Source organism: Xenopus tropicalis, chromosome 9 (assembly GCF_000004195.4).
Source record: "Xenopus tropicalis strain Nigerian chromosome 9, UCB_Xtro_10.0, whole genome shotgun sequence".
NCBI classification, from domain to species: Eukaryota; Metazoa; Chordata; class Amphibia; order Anura; family Pipidae; genus Xenopus; species Xenopus tropicalis.
Genome location: NC_030685.2, coordinates 80,506,182 through 80,531,111, shown reverse-complemented (window position 1 = coordinate 80,531,111; position 24,930 = coordinate 80,506,182). Strand labels below are relative to the sequence as shown.

The following is a 24,930-nucleotide window of genomic DNA, read 5'->3' as shown; positions in this document are numbered from 1 at the left end:
GTGGAAACTGTAATTTAATGTGGCTTTCTGAACAGCATTATAAATGTAACCCCTGTGTAACACCTATTTCTAAAACAAATATTTCGGGGGGAAAAGGGATTCACTGTATTTAGCAGTGAAATAAATGATTAGATCTTAGTTTTTGGGGTTCAGGAAAAACGGGTTGCATATATAAATAAAAGATGTGGCACTAGTGATGGTGGAAATGATTGGCAGGCATGAATTTGCGGCGAATTTCCACGTTTTGCCGTTGGCGGATTATTTGGCAAATTCGCTGCGTAAAAATTTGGCGCACAACAAAAAATTGTTGCCCCATCCAAAAAGAATTGTCTCATGCGTAAAAAAAAATGACACGTGTCAAAAACAAATTGTTGCACATGTACAGATATGGAACCCATTATCCAGAATGCTCGGGACCAAGGGTATTCCGGATAAGGGGTCTTTCCATATTTTGGATCTTCATACCTTAAGTCTACTAAAAAATCAGTAAAACATTAATAAACCCAATAGGACTGTTCTGCCCCCAATAAGGGGTAATTATATCTTAGTTGGGATCAAGTACAGGTACTGTTTTATTATTACAGAGAAAAGGGAATCATTTAACCATGAAATAAACCCAATAGGGCTGTTCTGCCCCAATAAGGGGTAATTATATCTTAGTTGGGATCAAGTACAGGTACTGTTTTATTATTACAGAGAAAAGGGAATCATTTAACCATTAAATAAACCCAATAGGGCTGTTCTGCCCCCAATAAGGGGTAATTATATCTTAGTTGGGATCAAGTACAGGTACTGTTTTATTATTACAGAGAAAAGGGAATCATTTAACCATGAAATAAACCCAATAGGGCTGTTCTGCCCCCAATAAGGGGTAATTATATCTTAGTTGGGATCAAGTACAGGTACTGTTTTATTATTACAGAGAAAAGGGAATCATTTAACCATGAAATAAACCCAATAGGACTGTTCTGCCCCAATAAGGGCTAATTATATCTTAGTTGGGATCAAGTACAGGTACTGTTTTATTATTACAGAGAAAAGGGAATCATTTAACCATGAAATAAACCCAATAGGGCTGTTCTGCCCCAATAAGGGGTAATTATATCTTAGTTGGGATCAAGTACAGGTACTGTTTTATTATTACAGAGAAAAGGGAATCATTTAACCATTAAATAAACCCAATAGGGCTGTTCTGCCCCCAATAAGGGGTAATTATATCTTAGTTGGGATCAAGTACAGGTACTGTTTTATTATTACAGAGAAAAAGGAAATTGATTAAAATGGAGTCTACAGTATAGGAGACAGGCTTTCCATAATTTGGAGCTTTCTGGATAACGGGTATCCGGATAATGCTGCAGCGCCAATTTTTATTTGTTGCGCAACATTGTCTCTGTTTAGCTGATTATTAGCCATTTGTTTGGCAAAGCGAAACGGGACAGATATGCTCATCCCTATGAGGCACAGCTGTGGAGGATTTTATTAATCTTGCTCCTACTGTGTGAGAATATAAAAACAAGAAATTAAATAAAAATTCACAAATCCATAAGATCAGAAGATTTCACTAAAATGTCAACTTGCCTGTAAGTTACAATTCAATTAAACAAAAGTTCCTTTGTTCTCTGCTGACAATACAACAAACAAAAAGTGTAAGGACTGATTTACTCATCTGTGATAAGTACAAATAATTATTGTAAAATATGCCACAATCCAAATACTCAACATTTCCTCATAATGAATGTCTCATTTGTCAGGCTGATAATACGAAGGCAAAGAAAGCGCTAAAGGAAGTCATTAACAGGGGCTTAATGCGTTACCTGTTTAAAATGTTGACAGTTGTACTAAAATGTTGAAATACTTTTATTAAATTATTCAGTGTTCCAAAAAAGGATTATGGGAAATCAGTTATAAGCACAACTGTTCGTCGCTGATATATAAGGAGGGATATGGAACTCAATGTGAAATGATTTCACTGCAGGGCATTGCAGGGAGAAATGGAAAAGTTTCAGGTAGCCTGACCTATATTTAAGCCAAATGTGTGTAAAAGCTTTTTGGGGGAGTAAAGGGCATTCTAATCATAGGTATTTGTAATGACTGACTTTATGGCAAAATGGGTAAAAACGAAGAATATTGGACAGTTTTGATGTATATAAATTTACAAACTACCTGATTAGTGGTGAGCAAATTTTTTCACCTGGCATGGATTCGCAGAGAATTTCCGAATTTTGCCAACAAAGCGAAATGTTGTCACGCATCAAAATAGTTGTGGTTGCGTCTAAATAGGCTTGGTCGCATCAAATTGGGTGCAGTCATGTCAAAAAAAGTTGCCCATGACAACAACTTCGTTTTGCTAATTTTTTGCTGTTGTTTTGCGAATTTTGGTAAACCAAAATGGGACAGATTCACTCATCACTATACCTGATGCCTAAATGACCAGGGGCAATAGAAAATCACAATACAAAGAACCATGCCTCATTCCTGGTATGCAGATACCCTCTTATGTCTAATCACAAGGTTTATTCACTATAAAGGAATGGATTATTCATAGGGGCAAATTGCTTTAACTGGTGTGCATTTTTCCCAGAGCCATATTTCTAGCTCCCCATCCAAAGGAAGCTCCATAGTGCAGTGTTCGGGAATCTTGATTCACAGAAAACAATCATGTCTCATTCTCAGGACACAGAAAGCCACTATTACTGGAAGACCACTTCCCTTGTTCTCAGGGCTGGGCAACATTTTTCCAACATTGCTTTATAAAAGAGGTACCAACATTCCAAAAGTGCACTCACAGAATTAAACAATGTTGCATCACTGTCCCATTATGCACTAGTAAAGTGTGCAAACTACACAGTGGTCCTTGATAGTGATGAGCAAATTTTTTTGCCAGGCATGGATTCGAAGCAAATTTCCACATTTCACCAGTGGCGAATTGTTTCGCGAGACTTCATTGCTCGTCAAAAAAAAAATTGGTACAGTCGTGTCAAAATAGGCGTAGTTGCGTTAAAAAAAGTTGTGCATGACAAAAAAAATTGTGTGACACCTCCATTTCGCAAATCTTTTGTCGTTTTGTGAATTTTTCTGTTTTGCAAATTTTTGGGCAAAGCGAGATAGGACATATTCGCTCATCACTACTTCTTGACATCACTAACTTTAAGTGACCAACAACTCACCTACTACAACATCTACAGCTACAACAACTCACCTACTACAACATCTACAGCTACAACAACTCCCCTACTACAACATCTACAGCTACAACAACTCCCCTACTACAACATCTACAGCTACAACAACTCACCTACTACAACATCTACAGCTACAACAACTCCCCTACTACAACATCTACAGCTACAGCAACTCACCTACTACAACATCTACAGCTACAGCAACTCACCTACTACAACATCTACAGCTACAACAACTCCCCTACTACAACATCTACAGCTACAGCAACTCACCTACTACAACATCTACAGCTACAACAACTCACCTACTACAACATCTACAGCTACAGCAACTCACCTACTACAACATCTACAGCTACAACTAGTGATGGGCGAAAAGTTTCGCCAGGCATGGATTCGCGGCGAATTTCCGTGTTTCGCCATTGGCGGATTGTTTCGTGAAACGGATGAAAAATTTCGCCGCGGAAAAATTCGCCGCACGTCCAAAAATTGAAACAATAGCGCATGACGAAATAATAGCCACGGGCGACGAAACAAGAGCCGCGCGACGAAACAAGAGCCGCGGGACGAAACAAGAGCCGCGCGCGACGAAACAATAGCCGTGCGACAAAATAATAGCTGCGGGCGACGAAATAATAGCCGCGCGACAAAACAATAGCCGCGGGCGACGAAACAAGAGCCGCGGGCGACGAAACAAGAGCCACGCGCAACGAAATAATAGCCGCGGGCGACGAAACAAGAGCCGCGCGACAAAACAATAGCCGCGGGCGATGAAACAAGAGCCGCGCGACGAAACAAGAGCCGCGGGCGACGAAACAAGAGCCGCTCGCGACTAAATAATAGCCGCGTGACAAAACAATAGCCGCGGGAGACAAAACAATAGCCGCGCGACAAAATAATAGCCGCGCGACAAAATAATAGCCGCGGGCGACAATTTTTTTTGTCGCACGACATTTTCGCCGTTTCGCAAATTTTTCACTGTTTCGCGGATCTTTTCAAAGATTCGCGAATTTTTCGGCGAAGCGAAACGGAACAGATTCGCTCATCACTAGCTACAACAACTGAAGCACTGAAGTACTGTGTAAACTTTGTGGGGGCTCATCTAATATTATGTCACCAGACCGTATTTTATCTTAAAGTTCAGAAACAATGATTTCATTTTAGTTTAACAGTTTTCTTCAAATACATATGGACAACCCAGATTGGCCAACCAGTGATTGCTTCCTCTGTGTAAGAAATCTAGTACAACTTATAAATAACAGTGAAAAAATGGTTAATAATCTTGAGTTCTATTATGCCAGGGTCTTAAAGAAACAACAATTTTTTTTTTAATTCAAAAACTCACCACAATGTAACTCATCTCTTCCATCTTCACAGTCTCTCTGTCCGTCGCAAACCCAAGCGTTGGAAATACATCTTCCATTTTGGCATTCAAAATAGTTTTCTTCGCATTTCTGTTTGTTTTGAGCTAGACAGACATTTAAAGCAGGGTAACATCAATTATCACTGCAACAAGAGATATCTACAAAAGCAAAATCCTCTTGGTTATATTTCTCATCTGTTGTTGATCTTTAACCTCGTCATACAATGATTTTCAAAACAAACAGTGGGACTGAGATTAATGATAACATCTTAAGAGACCTGGATGGTACAGAAATTGGATTTTTTTTAATGGGCATCTTTGCTCTGGTATCTTTTACTTTTGTTCCAAGAAGGAGATCATTGCATTTGTTTGAAAGAAAAAAAGCAAACTTAAAATAAAATATGTCATTTTAATACATAATTAAGCACTAGTTTCAAATAAAGATAAAGTAAATAAATAGGAAGCATTATAAAAAAAAGGGCATTATTTGTTGCAAATAATATAAAACGCTGCACCTTTTGTCTTTGGGCATGGCTAATTACTCTCAAGTAGAGCCGACCAAACCATGAATAAATACATTGCTTAACAAACCCTGGCCACATGGGAACAACATTCTGTATATATGTCCAATTAAGCCACAGGGCATTGGTCCACTCTTGGACAATATAAAACTTGTAGCTTCCTCTAAAAACCAAAAGTTGCAGCGCTACAATGTGCAATGCTACATTCTTTTTCTTCTGCAATTATGTCAGCTATTATTGCGACAAGTGAACCTTTTGGGGGCATTGTCATCCTTCATCTCCTTGTTGTACAAGTGTGGGTAGGTCTACAATTTCTTATTTTAACACAGTGATCCCTAACCAATGGCTCAGGGGCAACATGTTGCTCCCCAACCCCTTGGATGTTGCTCTCAGTGCCCCCAAACCAGGGAGTTATTTTTGAATTCCTGACTTGGGGGGAAAGTTTTGGTTGAATAAAAACAAGATTTCCTACCAAATAAAGCCCCTGTAAGCTGATAGGGTGCATAGAGGCTGCCTAATAGCCAATCACATCCCTTATTTAGCTCCTCCATGAACTTTTATGGTGCTTGTGTTACTCCCCAAGTCTTTTTACATTTGACTGTGGCTCACAAGTAAAAAAGGTTGGGGTCCCTGTTTTAACATGCACTAGGGGGCCCATTTACTTACTCACGAACGGGCCGAATGCGTCCGATTGCGTTTTTTTCGTAATGATCGGTATTTTGCGATTTTTTCGGAAAATTATCGCGACTTTTTCGTTACCAATACGATTTTTGCGGAAAAACGCAAGTTTTTCGTAGCCATTCCGAAAGATGCGATTTTTTCGTAGCGTTAAAACTTGCGCAAAAAGTTGCGATTTTTTCGTAGTGTTAAAACTTGCGCAAAACATCGCGCCTTTTAAGTTTTAACGCTACGAAAAAAGCGCAACATTTCGCGCAAGTTTTAACGCTACGAAAAAATCGCAACTTTCGGAATGGCTACGAAAAACTCGCGTTTTTTCGTGCAAATCATATTGGTAACGAAAAAGTCGCGATAATTTCCGAAAAGTCGTAAAGGTGCCGAAAAAATCGCAAAAAATACGAAAAAGTCGCAAAATGTTCGTTTTCCAATCGGAATTTTTCCAATTCGGTCGGAATTCGTGTCTTAGTAAATCAGCCCCTAGGTGTCATTTTTGACACAGCTAATTTCTGGGAGTGCCTTTGTGATGATCATGAATGATTATAGGAAGGGATAAGCAACCTTTGTTTGCCTGGTACAGCAAAATTCAAGTTTTGGCTAGGGTAATATTTTCACAAGCCAACACTAGAATTTCACCATTTGTTTTGTTTCACCAGAAAAAAAAACACGGGGCATTATTAGATTTTCTACAGGCATTTTGTTTCTGCAGAAAATGCAGAAACAATGCACATTGACTCCAACGCGTTTGGCTAAAATACCGTTAATAAAGTTTTGCAATTTTTGTAGGGAAGCAAACCCCAGTTTTGCTCATTACTAATAAAAAAAATGCTTGGAATGGTCTCAAGGGCAAAGAACATACAAGAAGATACCAGAGTCCTGCAAGCACAACTCTGATGCCTTTTATATTTTTTACATCTGTTCATTTATATATACAGTTATGGGATCCCTTATCCGGAAACGCATTATCCAGAAAGTTCCGACTTACGAAAAGGCCATCTCCCATAGACTCCATAATAAGAAAATAATTCTAATTTTTAAAAATTATTTCCTTTTTCTCTATAATAACAAAACAGTACCTGTACTTGATCCCAACTAAGATATAATTACCCCTTATTGGGGGCAGAACAGCCCTATTGGGTTTATTTAATGGTTAAATGATTCCCTTTTCTCTGTAATAATAAAACAGTACCTGTACTTGATCCCAACTAAGATATAATTACCCCTTATTGGGGGCAGAACAGCCCTATTGGGTTTATTTAATGGTTAAATGATTCCCTTTTCTCTGTAATAATAAAACAGTACCTGTACTTGATCCCAACTAAGATATAATTACCCCTTATTGGGGGCAGAACAGCCCTATTGGGTTTATTTAATGGTTAAATGATTCCCTTTTCTCTGTAATAATAAAACAGTACCTGTACTTGATCCCAACTAAGATATAATTACCCCTTATTGGGGCAGAACAGTCCTATTGGGTTTATTTAATGGTTAAATGATTCCCTTTTCTCTGTAATAATAAAACAGTACCTGTACTTGATCCCAACTAAGATATAATTACCCCTTATTGGGGGCAGAACAGCCCTATTGGGTTTATTTCATGGTTAAATGATTCCCTTTTCTCTGTAATAATAAAACAGTACCTGTACTTGATCCCAACTAAGATATAATTACCCCTTATTGGGGGCAGAACAGCCCTATTGGGTTTATTTAATGGTTAAAGGATTCCCTTTTCCCTGTAATAATAAAACAGTACCTGTACTTGATCCCAACTAAGATATAATTACCCCTTATTGGGGGCAGAACAGTCCTATTGGGTTTATTAAATGGTTAAATGCATTAAATGCAAAGTTCCCTTATTCGGAAAGCCCCGGGTCCCGAGCATTCTGGATAACAGATTCTATACCTGTATATATATATAGTATATATATAGTAGGACAGGCATTATGAATAACAGTACGTTGACCTTTATCAGGAAACAATGAAGAATACAAAACCACAGTTTGTTTAATTGTTCTGTTTAATTGCATAATTCTAATGCTGTCTGGTTTTTGACAAGGCATGGCAACCTAGAAACTGTAAGTTTATGAATTCAGCCAAATCCTATTAAACCAAAAGCCCAAAAGCGACATTAGGTTATCTTTATTCTGTTTTAGAAAAGAAAATGGCTACTACAGAAAGCTCATTAATTTCATTTCTCTTTCTCTCTCTGCATGCAGCAATCTGTATTACCGTACAATTTGATAGTACAATAGAGCCAATTGGATACTTCAGCAGAAAAAGATTTTAGAAAATTACCTGGACATTTTAATTCATCTGAATAGTCCCCACAGTCATTTGCACCATCGCATATCCATTCTGGCAAAATGCATAGTGAAGTAGAATTGCATCTTATAAATCCAGCCGTTTTGACGCCAAGTTTGTAGTAATGAGTACAATCAGTATTGTCTGGAGGGTAATCGAAACACACAAGATGTGCATTATACCACAAAAAAGTTCATTAAACTCTGCCTCTGAAGGACCTCGGCTCAACAACATGCATTATCGGGCTATAAAAACTTTATTTCAAAATGAAGATTTGGAGCAACAGATGTAGATGTGTATCGCAGTAGGACAAATACAATGCATATTTGGGCTTTAGATCAGTTACCTGTGATTTAGTACAATGTCAGGGTAATGATAAGCTTAGCGGCTGGATGGAGATGTGTTAACCATAACATTGGAAAAATAATTGTCATAAAAAGAGATAAGAAAGAAGAAAATAACACAGATCCTATTACAACAATTAGATATAATTATTTAAGAGAAGTAAAGAAGAAGAATGTAATGTTATTAGCTACTTATTTAATGCTCCATATTATACAGGTATAGGACCCATTATCCAGAATGCTCGGGACCAAGGGTATTCTGGATAAGGGGTCTTTCCGTAATTTGGATCTCAATACCTTAAGTCTACTAAAAAATCAATAAAACATTAATGAAACCCAATAGGATTGTTTTGCATCCAATAAGGATTAATTATATCTTAATTGGAATCAATTACAAGGTTCTGTTTTATTTCTACATAGAAAAAGGAAATCAGTTTTAAAATTCTAGATTATTTGATTAAAATGGAGTCTATGGAAGACGGGCATTCCGTAATTCGGAGCTTTCTGGATAACGGGTTTCCGGATAAGGGGTCCGATACCTGTATAGTGTCTGATTAAATTAACTCCTACCATTACATCATTAGTGTAGTAACTTAAATTGGTCACATGTTGGCTGCTATTGGGTGCTGATTGGCTCTCTGACTAAAGTTGCAAGTTATTAAGCCATAAGTCAAATATTACTTATTGAGGTTATTTTTGGAGAGATGGAATATCCTGTCCTTTGAGGTCTACATTGGCCAATTAATAAAGTCCTCTGCATGGGTCCCCAGTATAAACTGATCAATATCCTTGGCACAATATAAATGGATCTGCCTGAGTGGGGCCGAATCAATCAAAGATCCAAACATTTGCCAAATACACCAACACATACATATAGAGATGCAAATATACAGAGAAGTAAGAACTAATTTACAAATGCTAGTGCAGAGTGCACTAATACATAGATTTATGCTCAACACATTTGTGTCCAATGCATTAAATTGCATGCAACTCTAAATGTGTTTGTAGAAATTAGATGCAAAATTGTTGGGAGTGGCAATTGCACCATTAAAATGACATTTGTATGTATATCTTTATTTATAAAGTGCTACTTATGTACGCAGCGCTGTACAGTAGAATACATTAATACAAACAGGGGGTTATTAAGATAAATACAAAGTATTACAATAAACACAAATAAATAAAAGATATAGTTGCATTTGGACATAATTGCTTAGGCACAAGTCAGCTTTGCCCATTGAGGCCATCTACAGTGACAACACTCAAAGCATCACCAACTTATTGTAACACTATTAGGTGGAATTGTCCTCGGTTCATTAGAACTGGGTGGGGCATGGTGCGAAAAGCAAGCTTAGGCCCAAGTACCTTGTATTTGTAAATGAGACCTGTACTATTCCATCCACATCTTAAGCCAACCATTACTCTTTGCTCAAAGGATCCTGATAAAATGGATGAACATTATTATTCGTTCTGACAGTTATAATAAATGTCTCTTGTTGTTCCTTTGTTCCTTATAACCTCATTGGTTGAACCTTGTAATCTACAATACTGAGCTTAAATGGAATGTACTGCTCAGAAGATACAGGAACCTACTGGATGTTTAACATGGGTAATATCTCCAACAGGCTGAAACTTAGCCCCATACATAAGGTGTGTGATTTCTACACTAACTTTAGTATATTGTGTATTTAAGGGGAAATCATTTGTCTAATACAGGTATGGGATCCCTTATCCAGAAACCCATTATCCAGAAAACTTCAAATTATGGAAAGCCTGTCTCCCATGGACTCCATTTTAATCAAATAATTCAGAATTTTAAAACCGATTTCCTTTTTCTCTGTAGAAATAAAACAGTACCTGTACTTGATCCCAACTAAGATATAATTACCCCTTATTGGGGGCAGAACAGCCTTATTGGGGTTATTTAATGGTTAAATGATTCTCTTTTCTGTAATAATAAAACAGTACCTGTACTTGATCCCAACTAAGATATAATTACCCCTTATTGGGGGCAGAACAGCCTTATTGGGGTTATTTAATGGTTAAATGATTCTCTTTTCTGTAATAATAAAACAGTACCTGTACTTGATCCCAACTAAGATATAATTACCCCTTATTGGGGGCAGAACAGCCCTATTGGGTTTATTTCATGTTTAAATGATTCCCTTTTCTCTGTAATAATAAAACAGTACCTGTACTTGATCCCAACTAAGATATAATTACCCCTTATTGGGGGCAGAACAGTCCTATTGGGTTTAATAAGTGTTTTATTGATTTTTTTAGCAGACTTAAGGTAAATTACGGAAAGACCCCTTATCTGGAATACCCTTGGTCCTGAGAATTCCGGATAACGGGTCCTATACCTGTAATTAACTAATTTTCTTTTCTTGAAATACCCATTTTTCGACTTACATTCACTGTGTTTCAGAACTAGAATGAATTCTACCATGCCTAAATGCAACTCATACTAACTCTGAGTACCAGCTCCCTATGTATATTTTATAGTATACTTTAAAATTCTTCCGAAAAACAAACTAAATGAAAGCCCTGCAGAATCACCAAGTGTACAGGGTGAAGAGTAAATACTGTATTTTGAGAATGGAAAAGCGTAAAACTCTTACTGCAGTTCTTTTCATCTGAAGCATCCGCACAATCTATTATTTGGTTGCACTGCGCTGATTTAGTAATGCAGGTCCCATCTGTGCAGCGGAATTCTGTGGACGCACACGTAGAAACTGTGGAGGTTTTATTGCAATGTAAAAAAAAAAAAGCACAAGAAGAATTATGGTTTGCATCAAATACTTAATCAGCCAATTAATTTGTTTGTGATAAGTAGTGATGAGCGAATCTGTCCCGCTCCGCTTCACCATAAAATTTGCGAAACGGCAAGAATATTTTGTCCCCCACATCTATTTTGTCGCCTGTGTTTTTTCTTGTCGCCCACACTGTTTTTTACGTGACTGTGCCCAATTTTGATGCGATTGCGCCCTTTTTTAACGTGACCGCGCCCAACTTTGGAGCGATTATGCCCTTTTGACATGTCTGCGCCCAATTTGACGTACAACTATTGTTTTGACGGACTGCTAATTTTTCCACAGCGAATTGGTCACAGAAGTTTCGTGAAACAATTCACCAATGGCGAAATGCAGAAATTCACTGCGAATCCATGCCTGGCAAAAAAATTTGCTCATCACTAAAAATCTGTCCTGTTTTGCTTCACCTAAAAATTCATGAAATGGTGAAAAATTTGCCAAATGCGACTGCCATGTCTTTTTTGACATGTGCAACTTGTTTTGACGCGACCACGACTTTTGTTGATGTAGCTGCAACTTTTCCTGACTTTCCTTTTTTTTTATCAGTTTCGTCAATGGCGAAATGTGGAATTTCACAGCGAATCCATGCCTGGTGAAAAATTTCACTCATTACTATTTGCCTCCACAAAATGTAATTAGTGACGAACAAATTTTTTTGCTAAGGAATGGATTCGCAGTGAAATTCTGCATTTTTTTCGAATTGTTTTGCAAAACTTCCACAAAATATAGCTGCAAAAATTTGCGGTTGTGTCAAAAAAAGGTGCATTGATGTCGAAAAAAGGGCTTGGTTGCGGCAAAAAAGTCATGTGGTACTATATTTTTCTGCAGTTTGGGCATTTTTCAGCTAAGCGAAGTGGGACAGATTTCTTTATCACTAGTAAAAATGCTTTACCATAACTTGTGGCTTGTATACGTTAAGAAGGGGATGGATACCTGAGATATGCTTATGACCTTTCACTTTTAAAGGTTTCAATTAAGTTTAGGATATAATTAGTGATGAGCGATTCTGTCCCATTTCGCTTTGCCGAAAAATTAGTGAAATGATAGGAAAATTCACAAAATGTCAGAAAACCACAAAACGCGTTTGCACACATTTTTTGTCGCTCACATCTTTTTTGACGTGACCACGCCTAATTTTTAAACAACCATGCCCATTTCGACATGGCCATGCCTATTTTTGATGTGACCACACCCATTTTGACACGCCCAAGACTTTTTTGACACGAGACACATTTTTCATAGTAGATTTCCACCTCGAAATGCGGGAATTCGCTGCGAATCCATGCCTGGCAAAAAAATTCACTCATCACTAGATATAACACAAAGCTTTAAGTATAGTATGGCATATGAATGATACCTGTGGTTGTAAATGTTTCTAAACCATAAGGTACAAAATCAATGCTTCAAAATTAGTATACGCAACATTTTGGGGGGGAAATTGACACTTCCTCCTGTTCATTTGTATCCTTGAATTTAGGCTTATCCATACACTGTGAACACTTGCTTGACCATCCCACTCACCATTTACACCCGCTTCTAATACTGGTTATATTCTTGGAGATGAAAGTATGGATTCATGAATGTTTTTAACATTTCATCACAATTAACGAATATTTTTACAATACATCTTGGTGGGTGTTGTTATTGTACAATACATCTTGGTAGTTATTGCTATTCCCATAGCTTATATAAAGGAAGCCATAGCCATAGTATATAACATCTATTAGTAGAAAAGAGAGCTACTAAAACAGATGTACAGGTAAAATTTAGTGATGAGCGAATTTTTTCACCAGGCATTGATGTGCAGCGAATTTTCGCATTTCGCCATTGGTTTTACGTAACATCAGAGGAACCTTACCATGAAAAATGTGTTGTGTGTCAAAAAAGTCTCAGGCGCGTCAAAATGGGTGTGGTCATGTAAAAAATAGGCGTGGTCACTTAAAAATGGGCACTGTTACGCTGAATTTTTTTTTCCGCGTGTCAAAAAGGGTACGGCCGCATTGAAAAAGGTAAACGCATTTCACAAATTTTCTACTAGCTCATCAGCAGAATTGCTTGATTTTAATCATAACAAATTGTGTTAAAGTATTAACTAAATTGTCAATAAATTACTATATTTGATATTATGTTTGGCAAGATCTTGTAGGGGGAGGGTTAGGTTGTTATATGTAAAGTCTCATCCTTCTCTCTCAATGGATATTTCATGTTTTCAAACAACTGACTAATTTTACATACTATTATATGTGTTTCTGGTAGTGTTTCATTTTCTGAGCTTTCGTTTCTCCTTGCTACTCAAGACCGTGTACCTATCCCAATTTTCCAAACAATTACATCCTAGAACACGAGCATTTTTCATACATAGCAGAAATAATGAGTGCTTACTCTTGCAGTCTAGTTCATCTGAGTTGTCACCACAATCATCTTCATCGTTACAGACTTTATTGTTGGGAATGCAACGGTGATTACCACAGAGTCTGAATCCTCTCCAACAGCTTCGGTTTTCTTGTAAATTAAACATAAATACTTATGAAGGGGATGTAGAAAGCATAAAGATTGCATTTTGACCTTGAAGACTTTTAACAAAGATGTTTAATAAAGTTTTTGAGAATCAAAATGGAAAAACATATTTATGGCATCAATGAGAGACTGAGGGGAACGTAATAAAAGTCGTAGATGGGAAAAAATTTGCACAATTTACAATGGTATATTCTTTACTCGATTATGGTTACATTGCAGTTTTAATTGTGCAACTTTTTCAGTAAGAAGTTGAAATATATACATTGTGCACTGGTGTAAACAAGATCCCAAAAGCTGTATTGAAACATCAAAAGTCATACATTTTTGCATTGCGAATATATTTTCTGTTATCAACTTTTATCCGATTTCCCCCCAAAATATTTATTTAATCTCTGTAGTTACACAGTATATTGATCTGTTACAATATTCACTTTAAAGGCTCTGTTATAATGTGTGGAAATATTCATTATTATATACATTTTATTATCACTTCTAGATGACATACAGATTATCTACTATACAGTGGAGGAAATAATTATTTGACCCCTCACTGATTTTGTAAGTTTGTCCAATGACAAAGAAATGAAAAGTCTCAGAACAGTATCATTTCAATGGTAGGTTTATTTTAACAGTGGCAGATAGCACATCAAAAGGAAAATCGAAAAAATAACTTTAAATAAAAGATAGCAACTGATTTGCATTTCATTGAGTGAAATAAGTTTTTGAACCCTCTAACAAAAAAGGACTTAATACTTAGTGGAAAAACCCTTGTTTGCAAGCACAGAGGCCAAACGTTTCTTGTAATTGATGACCAAGTTTGCGCACATTTTAGGAGGAATGTTGGTCCCACTCCTCTTTGCAGATCATCTCTAAATCCCTAACGTTTCGAGGCTGTCTCTGTGCAACTCTGAGCTTGAGCTCCCTCCATAGGTTTTCTATTGGATTAAGGTCCGGAGACTGACTAGGCCACTCCATGACCTTAATGTGCTCCTTCTTGAGCCACTCCTTTGTTGCCTTTGCTGTATGTTTTGGGTCATTGTCATGCTGGAACACCCATCCACGACCCATTTTCAGTTTCCTGGCAGAGGGAAGGAGGTTGTCGTTCAGGATTTCACGATACATGGCTCCATCCATTTTCCCGTTAATGCGAATAAGTTGTCCTGTGCCCTTAGCAGAAAAACACCCCCAAAGCAAAATGTTTCCACCCCCATGCTTGACGGTGGGGACGGTGTTTTGGGGGTCATAGGCAGCATTTTTCTTCCTCCAAACACAGCGAGTTGAGTTAATGCCAAAGAGCTCTATTTTGGTCTCATCAGACCACAGCACCTTCTCCCAGTCACTCACAGAATCATTCAGGTGTTCATTGGCAAACTTCAGACGGGCCTGCACATGTGCCTTCTTGAGCAGGGGGACCTTGCGAGCCCTGCAGGATTTTAATCCATTGCGGTGTAATGTGTTTCCAATGGTTTTCTTGGTGACTGTGGTCCCTGCTAATTTGAGGTCATTAACTAACTCCTCCCGTGTAGTTCTAGGATGCTTTTTCACCTTTCTCAGAATCATTGACACCCCACGAGGTGAGATCTTGCGTGGAGCCCCAGAGCGAGGTCGATTGATGGTCATTTTGTGCTCCTTCCATTTTCGAACAATCGCACCAACAGTTGTCACCTTCTCTCCCAGCTTCTTGCTAATGGTTTTGTAGCCCATTCCAGCCTTGTGCAGGTCTACAATTTTGTCTCTGGCATCCTTGGACAGCTCTTTGGACTTTCCCATGTTGGACAGTTTGGAGACTGCTTGATTGATTGATTCTGTGGACAGGTGTCTTTTATACAGGTGACTAGTTAAGACAGGTGTCCTTAATGAGGTTGACTAATTGAGTAGAAGTGTCTAACCACTCTGTGGGAGCCAGAACTCTTAATGGTTGGTAGGGGTTCAAAAACTTATTTCACTCAATGAAATGCAAATCAGTTGCTATCTTTTATTTATAGTTATTTTTTCGATTTTCCTTTTGATGTGCTATCTGCCACTGTTAAAATAAACCTACCATTGAAATGCTACTGTTCTGAGACTTTTCATTTCTTTGTCATTGGACAAACTTACAAAATCAGTGAGGGGTCAAATAATTATTTCCTCCACTGTACAGGTATCAGATCTGTTATCTGGAATGATTGGGGCCTTGGGCTTTCCGGATAAGGGGGTCTAACAGTAATTAAACCCAATAGGGCTGTTCTGCCCCCAATAAGGGGTAATTATATCTTAGTTGGGATCAAGTACAGGTACTGTTTTATTATTACAGAGAAAAGGGAATCATTTAACCATTAAATAAACCCAATAGGGCTGTTCTGCCCCCAATAAGGGGTAATTATATCTTAGTTGGGATCAAGTACAGGTACTGTTTTATTATTACAGAGAAAAGGGAATCATTTAACCATTAAATAAACCCAATAGGGCTGTTCTGCCCCCAATAAGGGGTAATTATATCTTAGTTGGGATCTAGTACAGGTACTGTTTTATTATTACAGAGAAAAGGGAATCATTTAACCATTAAATAAACCCAATAGGGCTGTTCTGCCCTCAATAAGGGGTAATTATATCTTAGTTGGGATCTAGTACAGGTACTGTTTTATTATTACAGAGAAAAGGGAATCATTTAACCATTAAATAAACCCAATAGGGCTGTTCTGCCCCCAATAAGGGGTAATTATATCTTAGTTGGGATCTTATTATAATAGAGAAAAAGTAAATAATTTTTTAAAATGTGAATTATTTAATTAAAAATGTGGAAATTTGCCTTGAATCCATGCATGGCGAATTATTTCACCCATCACTATAAACTACCTTTTGTGGTCCATTACTTTTGTAAAATCTCCTCAGCTTATATCAAGGTTACAAGGTAACATGGTCCTAATAATGAATTAGGGAACATTCAACAGAAATCAGTTTCTACTGAAAAATGCACCCATGTCCATAAAAAGTGACTGGTTATATACAAGGTCATGCCTTTTTGTTGAGATCAGAATTAAATCAGAAATAAATGTAAACAAAAAATTGGCAATTTTAGTTCAGTATTTATTTTCGTAAGTATCATATTTATTTGAGGCACATATGTGGCATGCAGGAGTGATTGATTGGTCTATTTAAAAAAGCACTCTTCTCTACTGGAAGCTTCCGTATGGGGATGTAACTTCGTAGCTGGCAAAGCATATGGAGTGTAACAGTAAAAATAGAGTCAATATTCTCTGAAATCTTTAGTAAAGTTTACATTATTTTATGCACAATATTAGTACAATGATGCCATTACGTCCTATTTACATTTACCCACAATAATCATAAACAACAATTACAACGTCTCTACGTAAAAATATTTGTCATTATTGTTAGTGAAACCTTTACTTTTTTAAAATATATATTGTAAAAGTTTATTCCAGAATTAATACAGGTCCCAGAAAGTTGGAGTTCATCAGTTTCGTAATAGAAGTATGGGATCCGTTATCTGGAAACCCGTTATCCAGAAAGTTCAGAATTACAGACTCCATTATAAGCAAATAATTCTAATTTTTGAAAATGAATTCCCTTTTCTCTGTAATAATAAAACAGTACCTGTACTTGATCCCAACTAAGATATAATTACCCCTTATTGGGGGCAGAACAGCCCTATTGGGTTTATTTAATGGTTAAATGATTCCCTTTTCTCTGTAATAATAAAACAGTACCTGTACTTGATCCCAACTAAGATATAATTACCCCTTATTGGGGCAGAACAGTCCTATTGCGTTTATTTAATGGTTAAATGATTCCCTTTTCTCTGTAATAATAAAACAGTACCTGTACTTGATCCCAACTAAGATATAATTACCCCTTATTGGGGGCAGAACAGCCCTATTGGGTTTATTTAATGGTTAAATGATTCCCTTTTCTCTGTAATAATAAAACAGTACCTGTACTTGATCCCAACTAAGATATAATTACCCCTTATTGGGGGCAGAACAGCCCTATTGGGTTTATTTCATGGTTAAATGATTCCCTTTTCTCTGTAATAATAAAACAGTACCTGTACTTGATCCCAACTAAGATATAATTACCCCTTATTGGGGCAGAATAGTCCTATTGGGTTTATTTAATGGTTAAATGATTCCCTTTTCTCTGTAATAATAAAACAGTACCTGTACTTGATCCCAACTAAGATATAATTACCCCTTATTGGGGGCAGAACAGCCCTATTGGGTTTATTTAATGGTTAAATGATTCCCTTTTCTCTGTAATAATAAAACAGTACCTGTACTTGATCCCAACTAAGATATTATTACCCCTTATTGGGGGCAGAACAGCCTATTGGGTTTATTTAATGGTTAAATGATTCCCTTTTCTCTGTAATAATAAAACAGTACCTGTACTTGATCCCAACTAAGATATAATTACCCCTTATTGGGGCAGAATAGTCCTATTGGGTTTATTTAATGGTTAAATGATTCCCTTTTCTCTGTAATAATAAAACAGTACCTGTACTTGATCCCAACTAAGATATAATTACCCCTTATTGGGGGCAGAACAGCCCTATTGGGTTTATTTAATGGTTAAATGATTCCCTTTTCTCTGTAATAATAAAACAGTACCTGTACTTGATCCCAACTAAGATATTATTACCCCTTATTGGGGGCAGAACAGCCTATTGGGTTTATTTAATGGTTAAATGATTCCCTTTTCTCTGTAATAATAAAACAGTACCTGTACTTGATCCCAACTAAGATATAATTACCCCTTATTGGGGCAGAACAGCCCTATTGGGTTTATTTCATGGATAAATGATTCCCTTTTCTCTGTAATAATAAAACAGTACCTGTACTTGATCCCAAATAAGACAAAATCAATCCTTATTGGAGGCTAAACTATTTAATTGGGTTTATTCGTTATGTCAATGATTTTTTAGCAGAATTAAGGTATGGAGATCCAAATTACAGAAAGATTCCTTATCCAAAAAACCCCAGGTCCCAAGCATTCTGGATAATAGTTCCCATACCTGTATCTTGAATATCTTTTTGATTACATTCTTAATACCCTTTAGTTTATGAAGCATCAAATATATTCTAGTGACTAGCCCCCAAACCATTTAGAATAACCAGTTTGCACTTAATGTGATGAAATTATAACCTACCTTCTGTTATTGCTGCTGTTTAATTTGAGCTATCGGATAAACTATATATGTATATCATTGCATATTATTAAACATTCACAGTTGGAATCTAAAGGTAAAGTAATACTGGAAAATATTATTTTTTCTCTGTGAATCGGATCCTTTTGTGATTTAATATTGGATTCCAGGTAAAATAAATTGCAGTTTGTAGCTTTCAGCAATACAAATATTCGAAACCAAAGAACAACTTAGAACCGTTACACGAGAGGTCAGGAACCTTCACACTAGCGAAAGAATTGTCTCCCTGAAGTCACAATAAAGAACTGTCAATTTGTATATAGCTAGAGGTCTCCATTTTAGCAACTGGCTGATTGTATCTTCCTTGCCTATATTCTCAATTTACAAATTCTCCACGGCATAGGTAAACTGTAGCGCTGTGCTCCCAATTCCCTTCAACATCTTTTATATATCCTTATATTATAGTTTTTAATAGAAAGCCATTATGAAAATTGTTGCTTATCGTTTCACTGTTATTGCCAACCAGAATGTTACTACAGTGCATTGAATTCGAACTACATAGGTTGTGTTTTTGATATCATTTTGTGGAGCTATCTAAATGCCCAAGAGTATTGTTTGCGCAGGTTCCGGAAATGAACGATAGTGTTGTATGTGCTGCGGCTTTTGTCATGGTTTAGTTATTAATTAAAGAATAGTGATGAGCGAATCTGTCCTGCAGAAAAATTCGCCGGGCATCCAAAAATTGTCACCCACGACAAAAGAATTGCCGCCGGCGACAAAAGAATAGCCGTGTGACAAAAAAATAGCCCCGGACGACAAAAGAATAGCCTTGTGACATTTTTGCCGTTTTGCGAATCTTTTAAAAATTGTGTGAATTTTTTGCCGAAGTGAAACGGCGAAAATGTTACACGTGAAAAATTGTCACCCGCGACTATTTTTTTTATCGCCCACAACTATTTTTTTGTCGTCCGCGGCTATTCTTTTGTCGTCCGCGGCTATTCTTTTGTCGCCTGCAGCTATTCTTTTGTCGTCCGGGGCTATTTTTTTGTCGCACGGCTATTCTTTTGTCGCCCACGGCAATTCTTTTGTCGCGGGCGACAATTTTTGGACGCTCTGCAAATTTTTCTGCAACTGCGAATCCATGCCTGGCGAAACATTTCACCCATCACTATTAAAAAATGTTTAAGGCAATAAAGAACAGAGATAGAACTCCAATGGAGTGAAATGCCCCCTTGTATGAGAATGTTTAAATATAACTTCATTAGTTTGAAAGATGTGAGGTTGTGGAAAGCTTTATAAAAAGCAAGAGAGAGAGATTAATTGTACCTACTGTAAAGGTAAACAACATATATCCTAAAGGTAACCTCTAGCCAAGGAGTAAATACTACTTGACCTTTGCACAACACAACATTAAATTACCAGAAAGAACCTTTAGGGTACAATTGGTTTGTTTTTCTTTTTGCAGTTTGTTTATATAGCAGTAGACCACAGCTGAACATAAAAGCACCTCTTTGTTGTAATATCAATGAAATGTATTTGTATTTGTTTGTGTATTTCTAAAAAATTAGGTTTCCTTGATCAGATTTTTTTTCTCTACCATCTTCTGTTAACCCTATCATGCTTGTATAGTATACTGTGGGGTCCCCAAAGAGTTGGGGAGCAACACAAGCATGAAAAATATACCAAATAAGGGTAGGGATTGGCTATTTGGCTGACTGACATGTTGCTCACCAACCCCTTGGATGTTGCTCTCAGTGCCCCCAAACCAGGGAGTTATTTTCGAATTCCTGACTTGGGGGCAAGTTTTGGTTGAATAAAAAAAGATTTCCTACCAAATAAAGCCCCCTGTAAGCTGATAGGGTGCATTGAAGCTGCCTAATAGCAAATCTCAGCCCTTATTTGTCTCCTCCTTAAACTTTTATGATGCTTGTGTTGCTCCCCAAGTCTTTTTACTTATGCTCACGAATAAGAAGGGTTCGGGATCCCTACCCTATGTGGACTGGCAGTCTAAAAGATGGTCTGTTTGGCAGTACATCTGGTTTTTATGCAAACAACACTTAACTCCAAGCTAGAAATTTAAAATAAACACCTTCTTTGAGACCACTGGGAGCAACATCCAATTGGTTTGTAAGCAACATGTTGCTCTCCAGCTACTGGTTGGGGACCACTGGTATGCTGTATACAAAGGATCCCAAACCTTTTTTACCCAGGAGCCTCACTCTAATATAAAATTAGTTGGGGAGCAACACATGCATGAAAAATGTTCATGTGGGTGCCAAATAAGGGCTGTGATTGGCTATTTGGTAGCTCCTATGTAGACTGGCAGCCTTTGTCAGTACAACTGTTTTTTATGAAACCAAAACTTGCCCTCAAGTCAGGAATTCAAAAATAAGCCCCTCTTTGAGGCCACTGAGATCAACATCCAAGGGGTTGGGGAGCAACATGTTGCCCCTGAGCCACTGGTTGGGGATCACTGCTGTATACTTGTGCGCTCAGTAGTTACCTTTAGTGATGAGCGAATCTGTTCCGTTTCGCTTCGCCGAAAAATTCGCGAATCTTTGAAAAGATCCGCGAAACGGCGAAAAATTCGCGAAGCGGCGAAAATGTCGTGCGACAAAAAAAATTGTCGCCCGCGGCTATTATTTTGTCGCGCGCGACTCTTGTTTTGTCGCACGGCTCTTGTTTCGGCGCGCGGCTCTTGTTTCGTCACCCGCGGCTCTTGTTTCGTCGCGCGGCTCTTGTTTCGTCGCCCGCGGCTCTTGTTTCATCGCCCGCGGCTCTTGTTTCGTCGCGCGGCTCTTGTTTCGTCGCCCACGGCTCTTGTTTCGTCGCGCGGCTCTTGTTTCGTCGCGCGGCTCTTGTTTCGTCGCCCGCAGCTATTATTTTGTCGCACGGCTCTTGTTTCGTCGCCCGCGGCTCTTGTTTCGTCGCCCGCGGCTCTTGTTTCGTCGCGCGGCTCTTGTTTCGTCGCCCGCGACTATTCTTTTTTGACGCGGCGACAATTTTTGGACGTGCGGCGAATTTTTCCGCGGCGAAATTTTTCATCCGTTTCGCGAAACAATCCGCCAATGGCGAAACGCGGAAATTCGCCGCGAATCCATGCCTGGCGAAACTTTTCGCCCATCACTAGTTACCTTCCCTGTTTCATATATGTAAAAGGCCAATGATCCAAAGAGGGGTTGACTACAACAGGGGCATCATAGAAATTGAAGTTTGCCATTTTGGCAAGTTTAACCCTCACTGAGAATGGACGTTGGATAGAAGTTAGAAATGTTGAATGGATAGAAGTTTAATACTGATAGAGTTTGGCTATGATATAAAAGGCATGCTCCCAGAAGCTTTGTGGTTAGGATACAGCCCTTTCATTGTTTTTCTGGAAAAACCCCAAATGGGCACCCTCAATCTTTAATATATATGCAGTCTGTGAAATGGTTAATTCCCACAACATATTGCCATACATCACACTGTCACCTTATGATTAAAATAAAAAATTGACTTTTTGGAAAGGACATTATTTGACATTCCCAAAATAGATCTAAGCCCTTGGGATCAAGGCTGCTTTGTGCAAAAACATATAATTTAATGTCCTTGAATACCTGCTGACTGCCACACAGCACCCTTAAATACCTAAATAATTTATGCAACAACAACAATAATTATTATATATATATATATATTCCACAAATGTTTCAATATGCTCAGGTACCCGTGGACCTATTTATAAAGCGTAAAAAGCGGTTTCAAATTCTTGAGGTAAAAAATGGCATTTAATCAATAGTATTTACAGTATACGAAGGTGTTTTTTTACATCTAACAATTAAAAATAAAATGTTCATATTTAAAAAATACCCATGATTGCATTTTGTTATGATTTTCATATTTATGAAAAATCTCCATGTTTTTAATTAGGGAGAAAAAAATGAGATTTTCCTCAATTGTGGTAGAATCAAGATCTTGAATTTTAAATAAATTGCCCCAAAGTGTTTTAAATTTTTTATGTGCAGGTACCCCCGCCGGCCCCACTAACCCCCCACAGGGGCCCCTACCCGGCGTCCTCCCCACACCACATAAATTTAATGCGTCAGGGGAGGAGCGGTCGGGCAAACGGAGCACAGCAAGGGTTGGGTCTTGCCCGCTGGGCCCACCAGGATTTGTCCGACCCTGGACATAGGGGGAGATTTACTAATCCACGAACGGTCTGAAGGCGTTCGAATGCATTTTTTTCATAATGATCAGTATGTTTGCGACTTTTTCATCGCCGTTGCGACTTTTTCGTATGTTCCGCGACTTTTTCGTCGCCGTCGCAACTTTTTCATATATTTTCCGTGACTTTTTAGTCGCCGTCGCGAAAAAAATCGGATTGGTTTTTCCACCATTTACAATCGCTTAATATGAAAAAAATTCGACAGCGACGAAATAGTCACGCAAAATATGATAAAGTCGCGGCGGCAACGAAAAAGTCACGGCAAATACGAAAAAGTTGCGCTGTCGATGAAAAGACGGCGAAATTTTTGTTTCCAATCCGAATTTTTCCCTTTCGGGATTCGTGGATTAGTAAATCTCACCCATAGTTTAGAGTTCATGAATCTTACCACAGTATGACTGCTTCTCATCCGATCTGTCTTTGCAGTGAACAATGCCGTCACAGGTTTGGTGGTACTCAATACATTCCCCATTGGCACATTCGAACTCAGAGAACATGTTGCAGGAGGAATTTTTACCTAAAATTAAAAAAACAAATAATACAAATGAATATAAGCAAATCCGAATACACCTAAATCAAAGAGAGAGAGGCCAAAATCATATAAAAATAAATAGTGATGAGCAAATTTTTTTTGCCAGGCATGTATCCTCAGCGAATTTCCACATTTTGCCATTGGTGCATTGTTTTGCATGACTTTCACGATAATTCACGACAAAAATTGGCATCAAAAATAGTCACGGACACGTCAAAAAAGGTGCGTTTCGTTGATTTTTCTGTTGTTTGCAAATTTTTTGGTAAAGCAAAACTGGACAGATTTACACAGGAGCTGATTTGCATTAATGTAAAAAAAAAAAACATATCGTAATTAGTGATCGGCAAAATAATTCGCCAGGCATGGATGCACATCGACTTTCCACGTTTCACCACTGGCGGATTTTTTCACAAAACAGGCATCAAAATTTGCCGTGGGAAAATTGTTCTGGGACAGGCATTTATTCTCAGTGAATTTCCACATTTCGCCATTGGTGAATTGTTTTGAATAACTTTCACGAAAATTCACCGCAAAAATTGTCACCCGCATCAAAAAATTGTCACCCACATCAAAAAATTGTCACCCGCATCAACAAATTGTCACCCACATCAAAAAATTGTCGTCCGCGGCAAAAAAAAATGACTCCACATCAAACAAAAAAGTTGCACGTGTAATTTTTTTGCCATTTGGCGAAGTGAAACGGGACAGATTTGCTCATCGCTAATTGTAATCTCTATCATTTACCCCAGTGCAGTAACCCATAGCAACCAGTCAATTACTTAATTTTCTCTACCTGCAAGATACCAGTTAGAACATATAGCTAGTGATAGGCGAAATTTTTTCATCAGGCATAGATTTTCAGCAAACCTCCGCGTTTCGCCTGATTTTTTTGCGAGCATCAATTTTTTTTTAACATGCGCCAGTTTCACCATTTCGTAAATTTTTCACTGTTATGTGACTCTTTTAAAGGATTCGCAAATTAGGGCGAAGCGAAATGGGACAGATTTGCTTATCACTACATATAGTTCATTATCGCTCGGAGTTACTGCCAATAATAGGCCAATAATTGCACGCACCATAAGATTACAAGATGTTCAGGGTTTAAAATTGAATACATTTTTTATTCTTAAACAAGTAATGACTAGTGATGAGCGAATCTGTTCCGTTTCGCTTCGCCTAAAAAATTGCGTTGTGGAAACATTTGTTGCTCGTCAAAATTGGGCACGGGCACGTCAGATTGGGCAAGTCAAAAAAGGGTGCAGTCGTGTCAAAAAAGGGCGTGGTCACGTAAAAAAAAGTACAGTCGACAAACAAAAAAGTTGCTGCAACTAA

At 37.9% G+C, this 24,930-nt stretch overlaps 1 protein-coding gene across 1 annotated transcript in view; it reads right to left on the bottom strand.

Annotated features, from left to right (window-relative positions):
• The window catches only part of lrp1b (LDL receptor related protein 1B), a 255,407-nt gene that overhangs the window by 201,450 nt on the left and 29,027 nt on the right, over positions 1-24,930 (bottom strand). The window contains exons 5-9 of the mRNA XM_031893508.1: positions 23,455-23,583; positions 13,582-13,701; positions 11,008-11,121; positions 8,037-8,186; positions 4,528-4,650 (exon numbers count right to left, since the gene is read on the bottom strand). Of these exons, the coding sequence (XP_031749368.1) occupies positions 4,528-4,650; positions 8,037-8,186; positions 11,008-11,121; positions 13,582-13,701; positions 23,455-23,583 (636 nt within the window). The remainder of the gene's footprint in view (positions 1-4,527; positions 4,651-8,036; positions 8,187-11,007; positions 11,122-13,581; positions 13,702-23,454; positions 23,584-24,930) is intronic.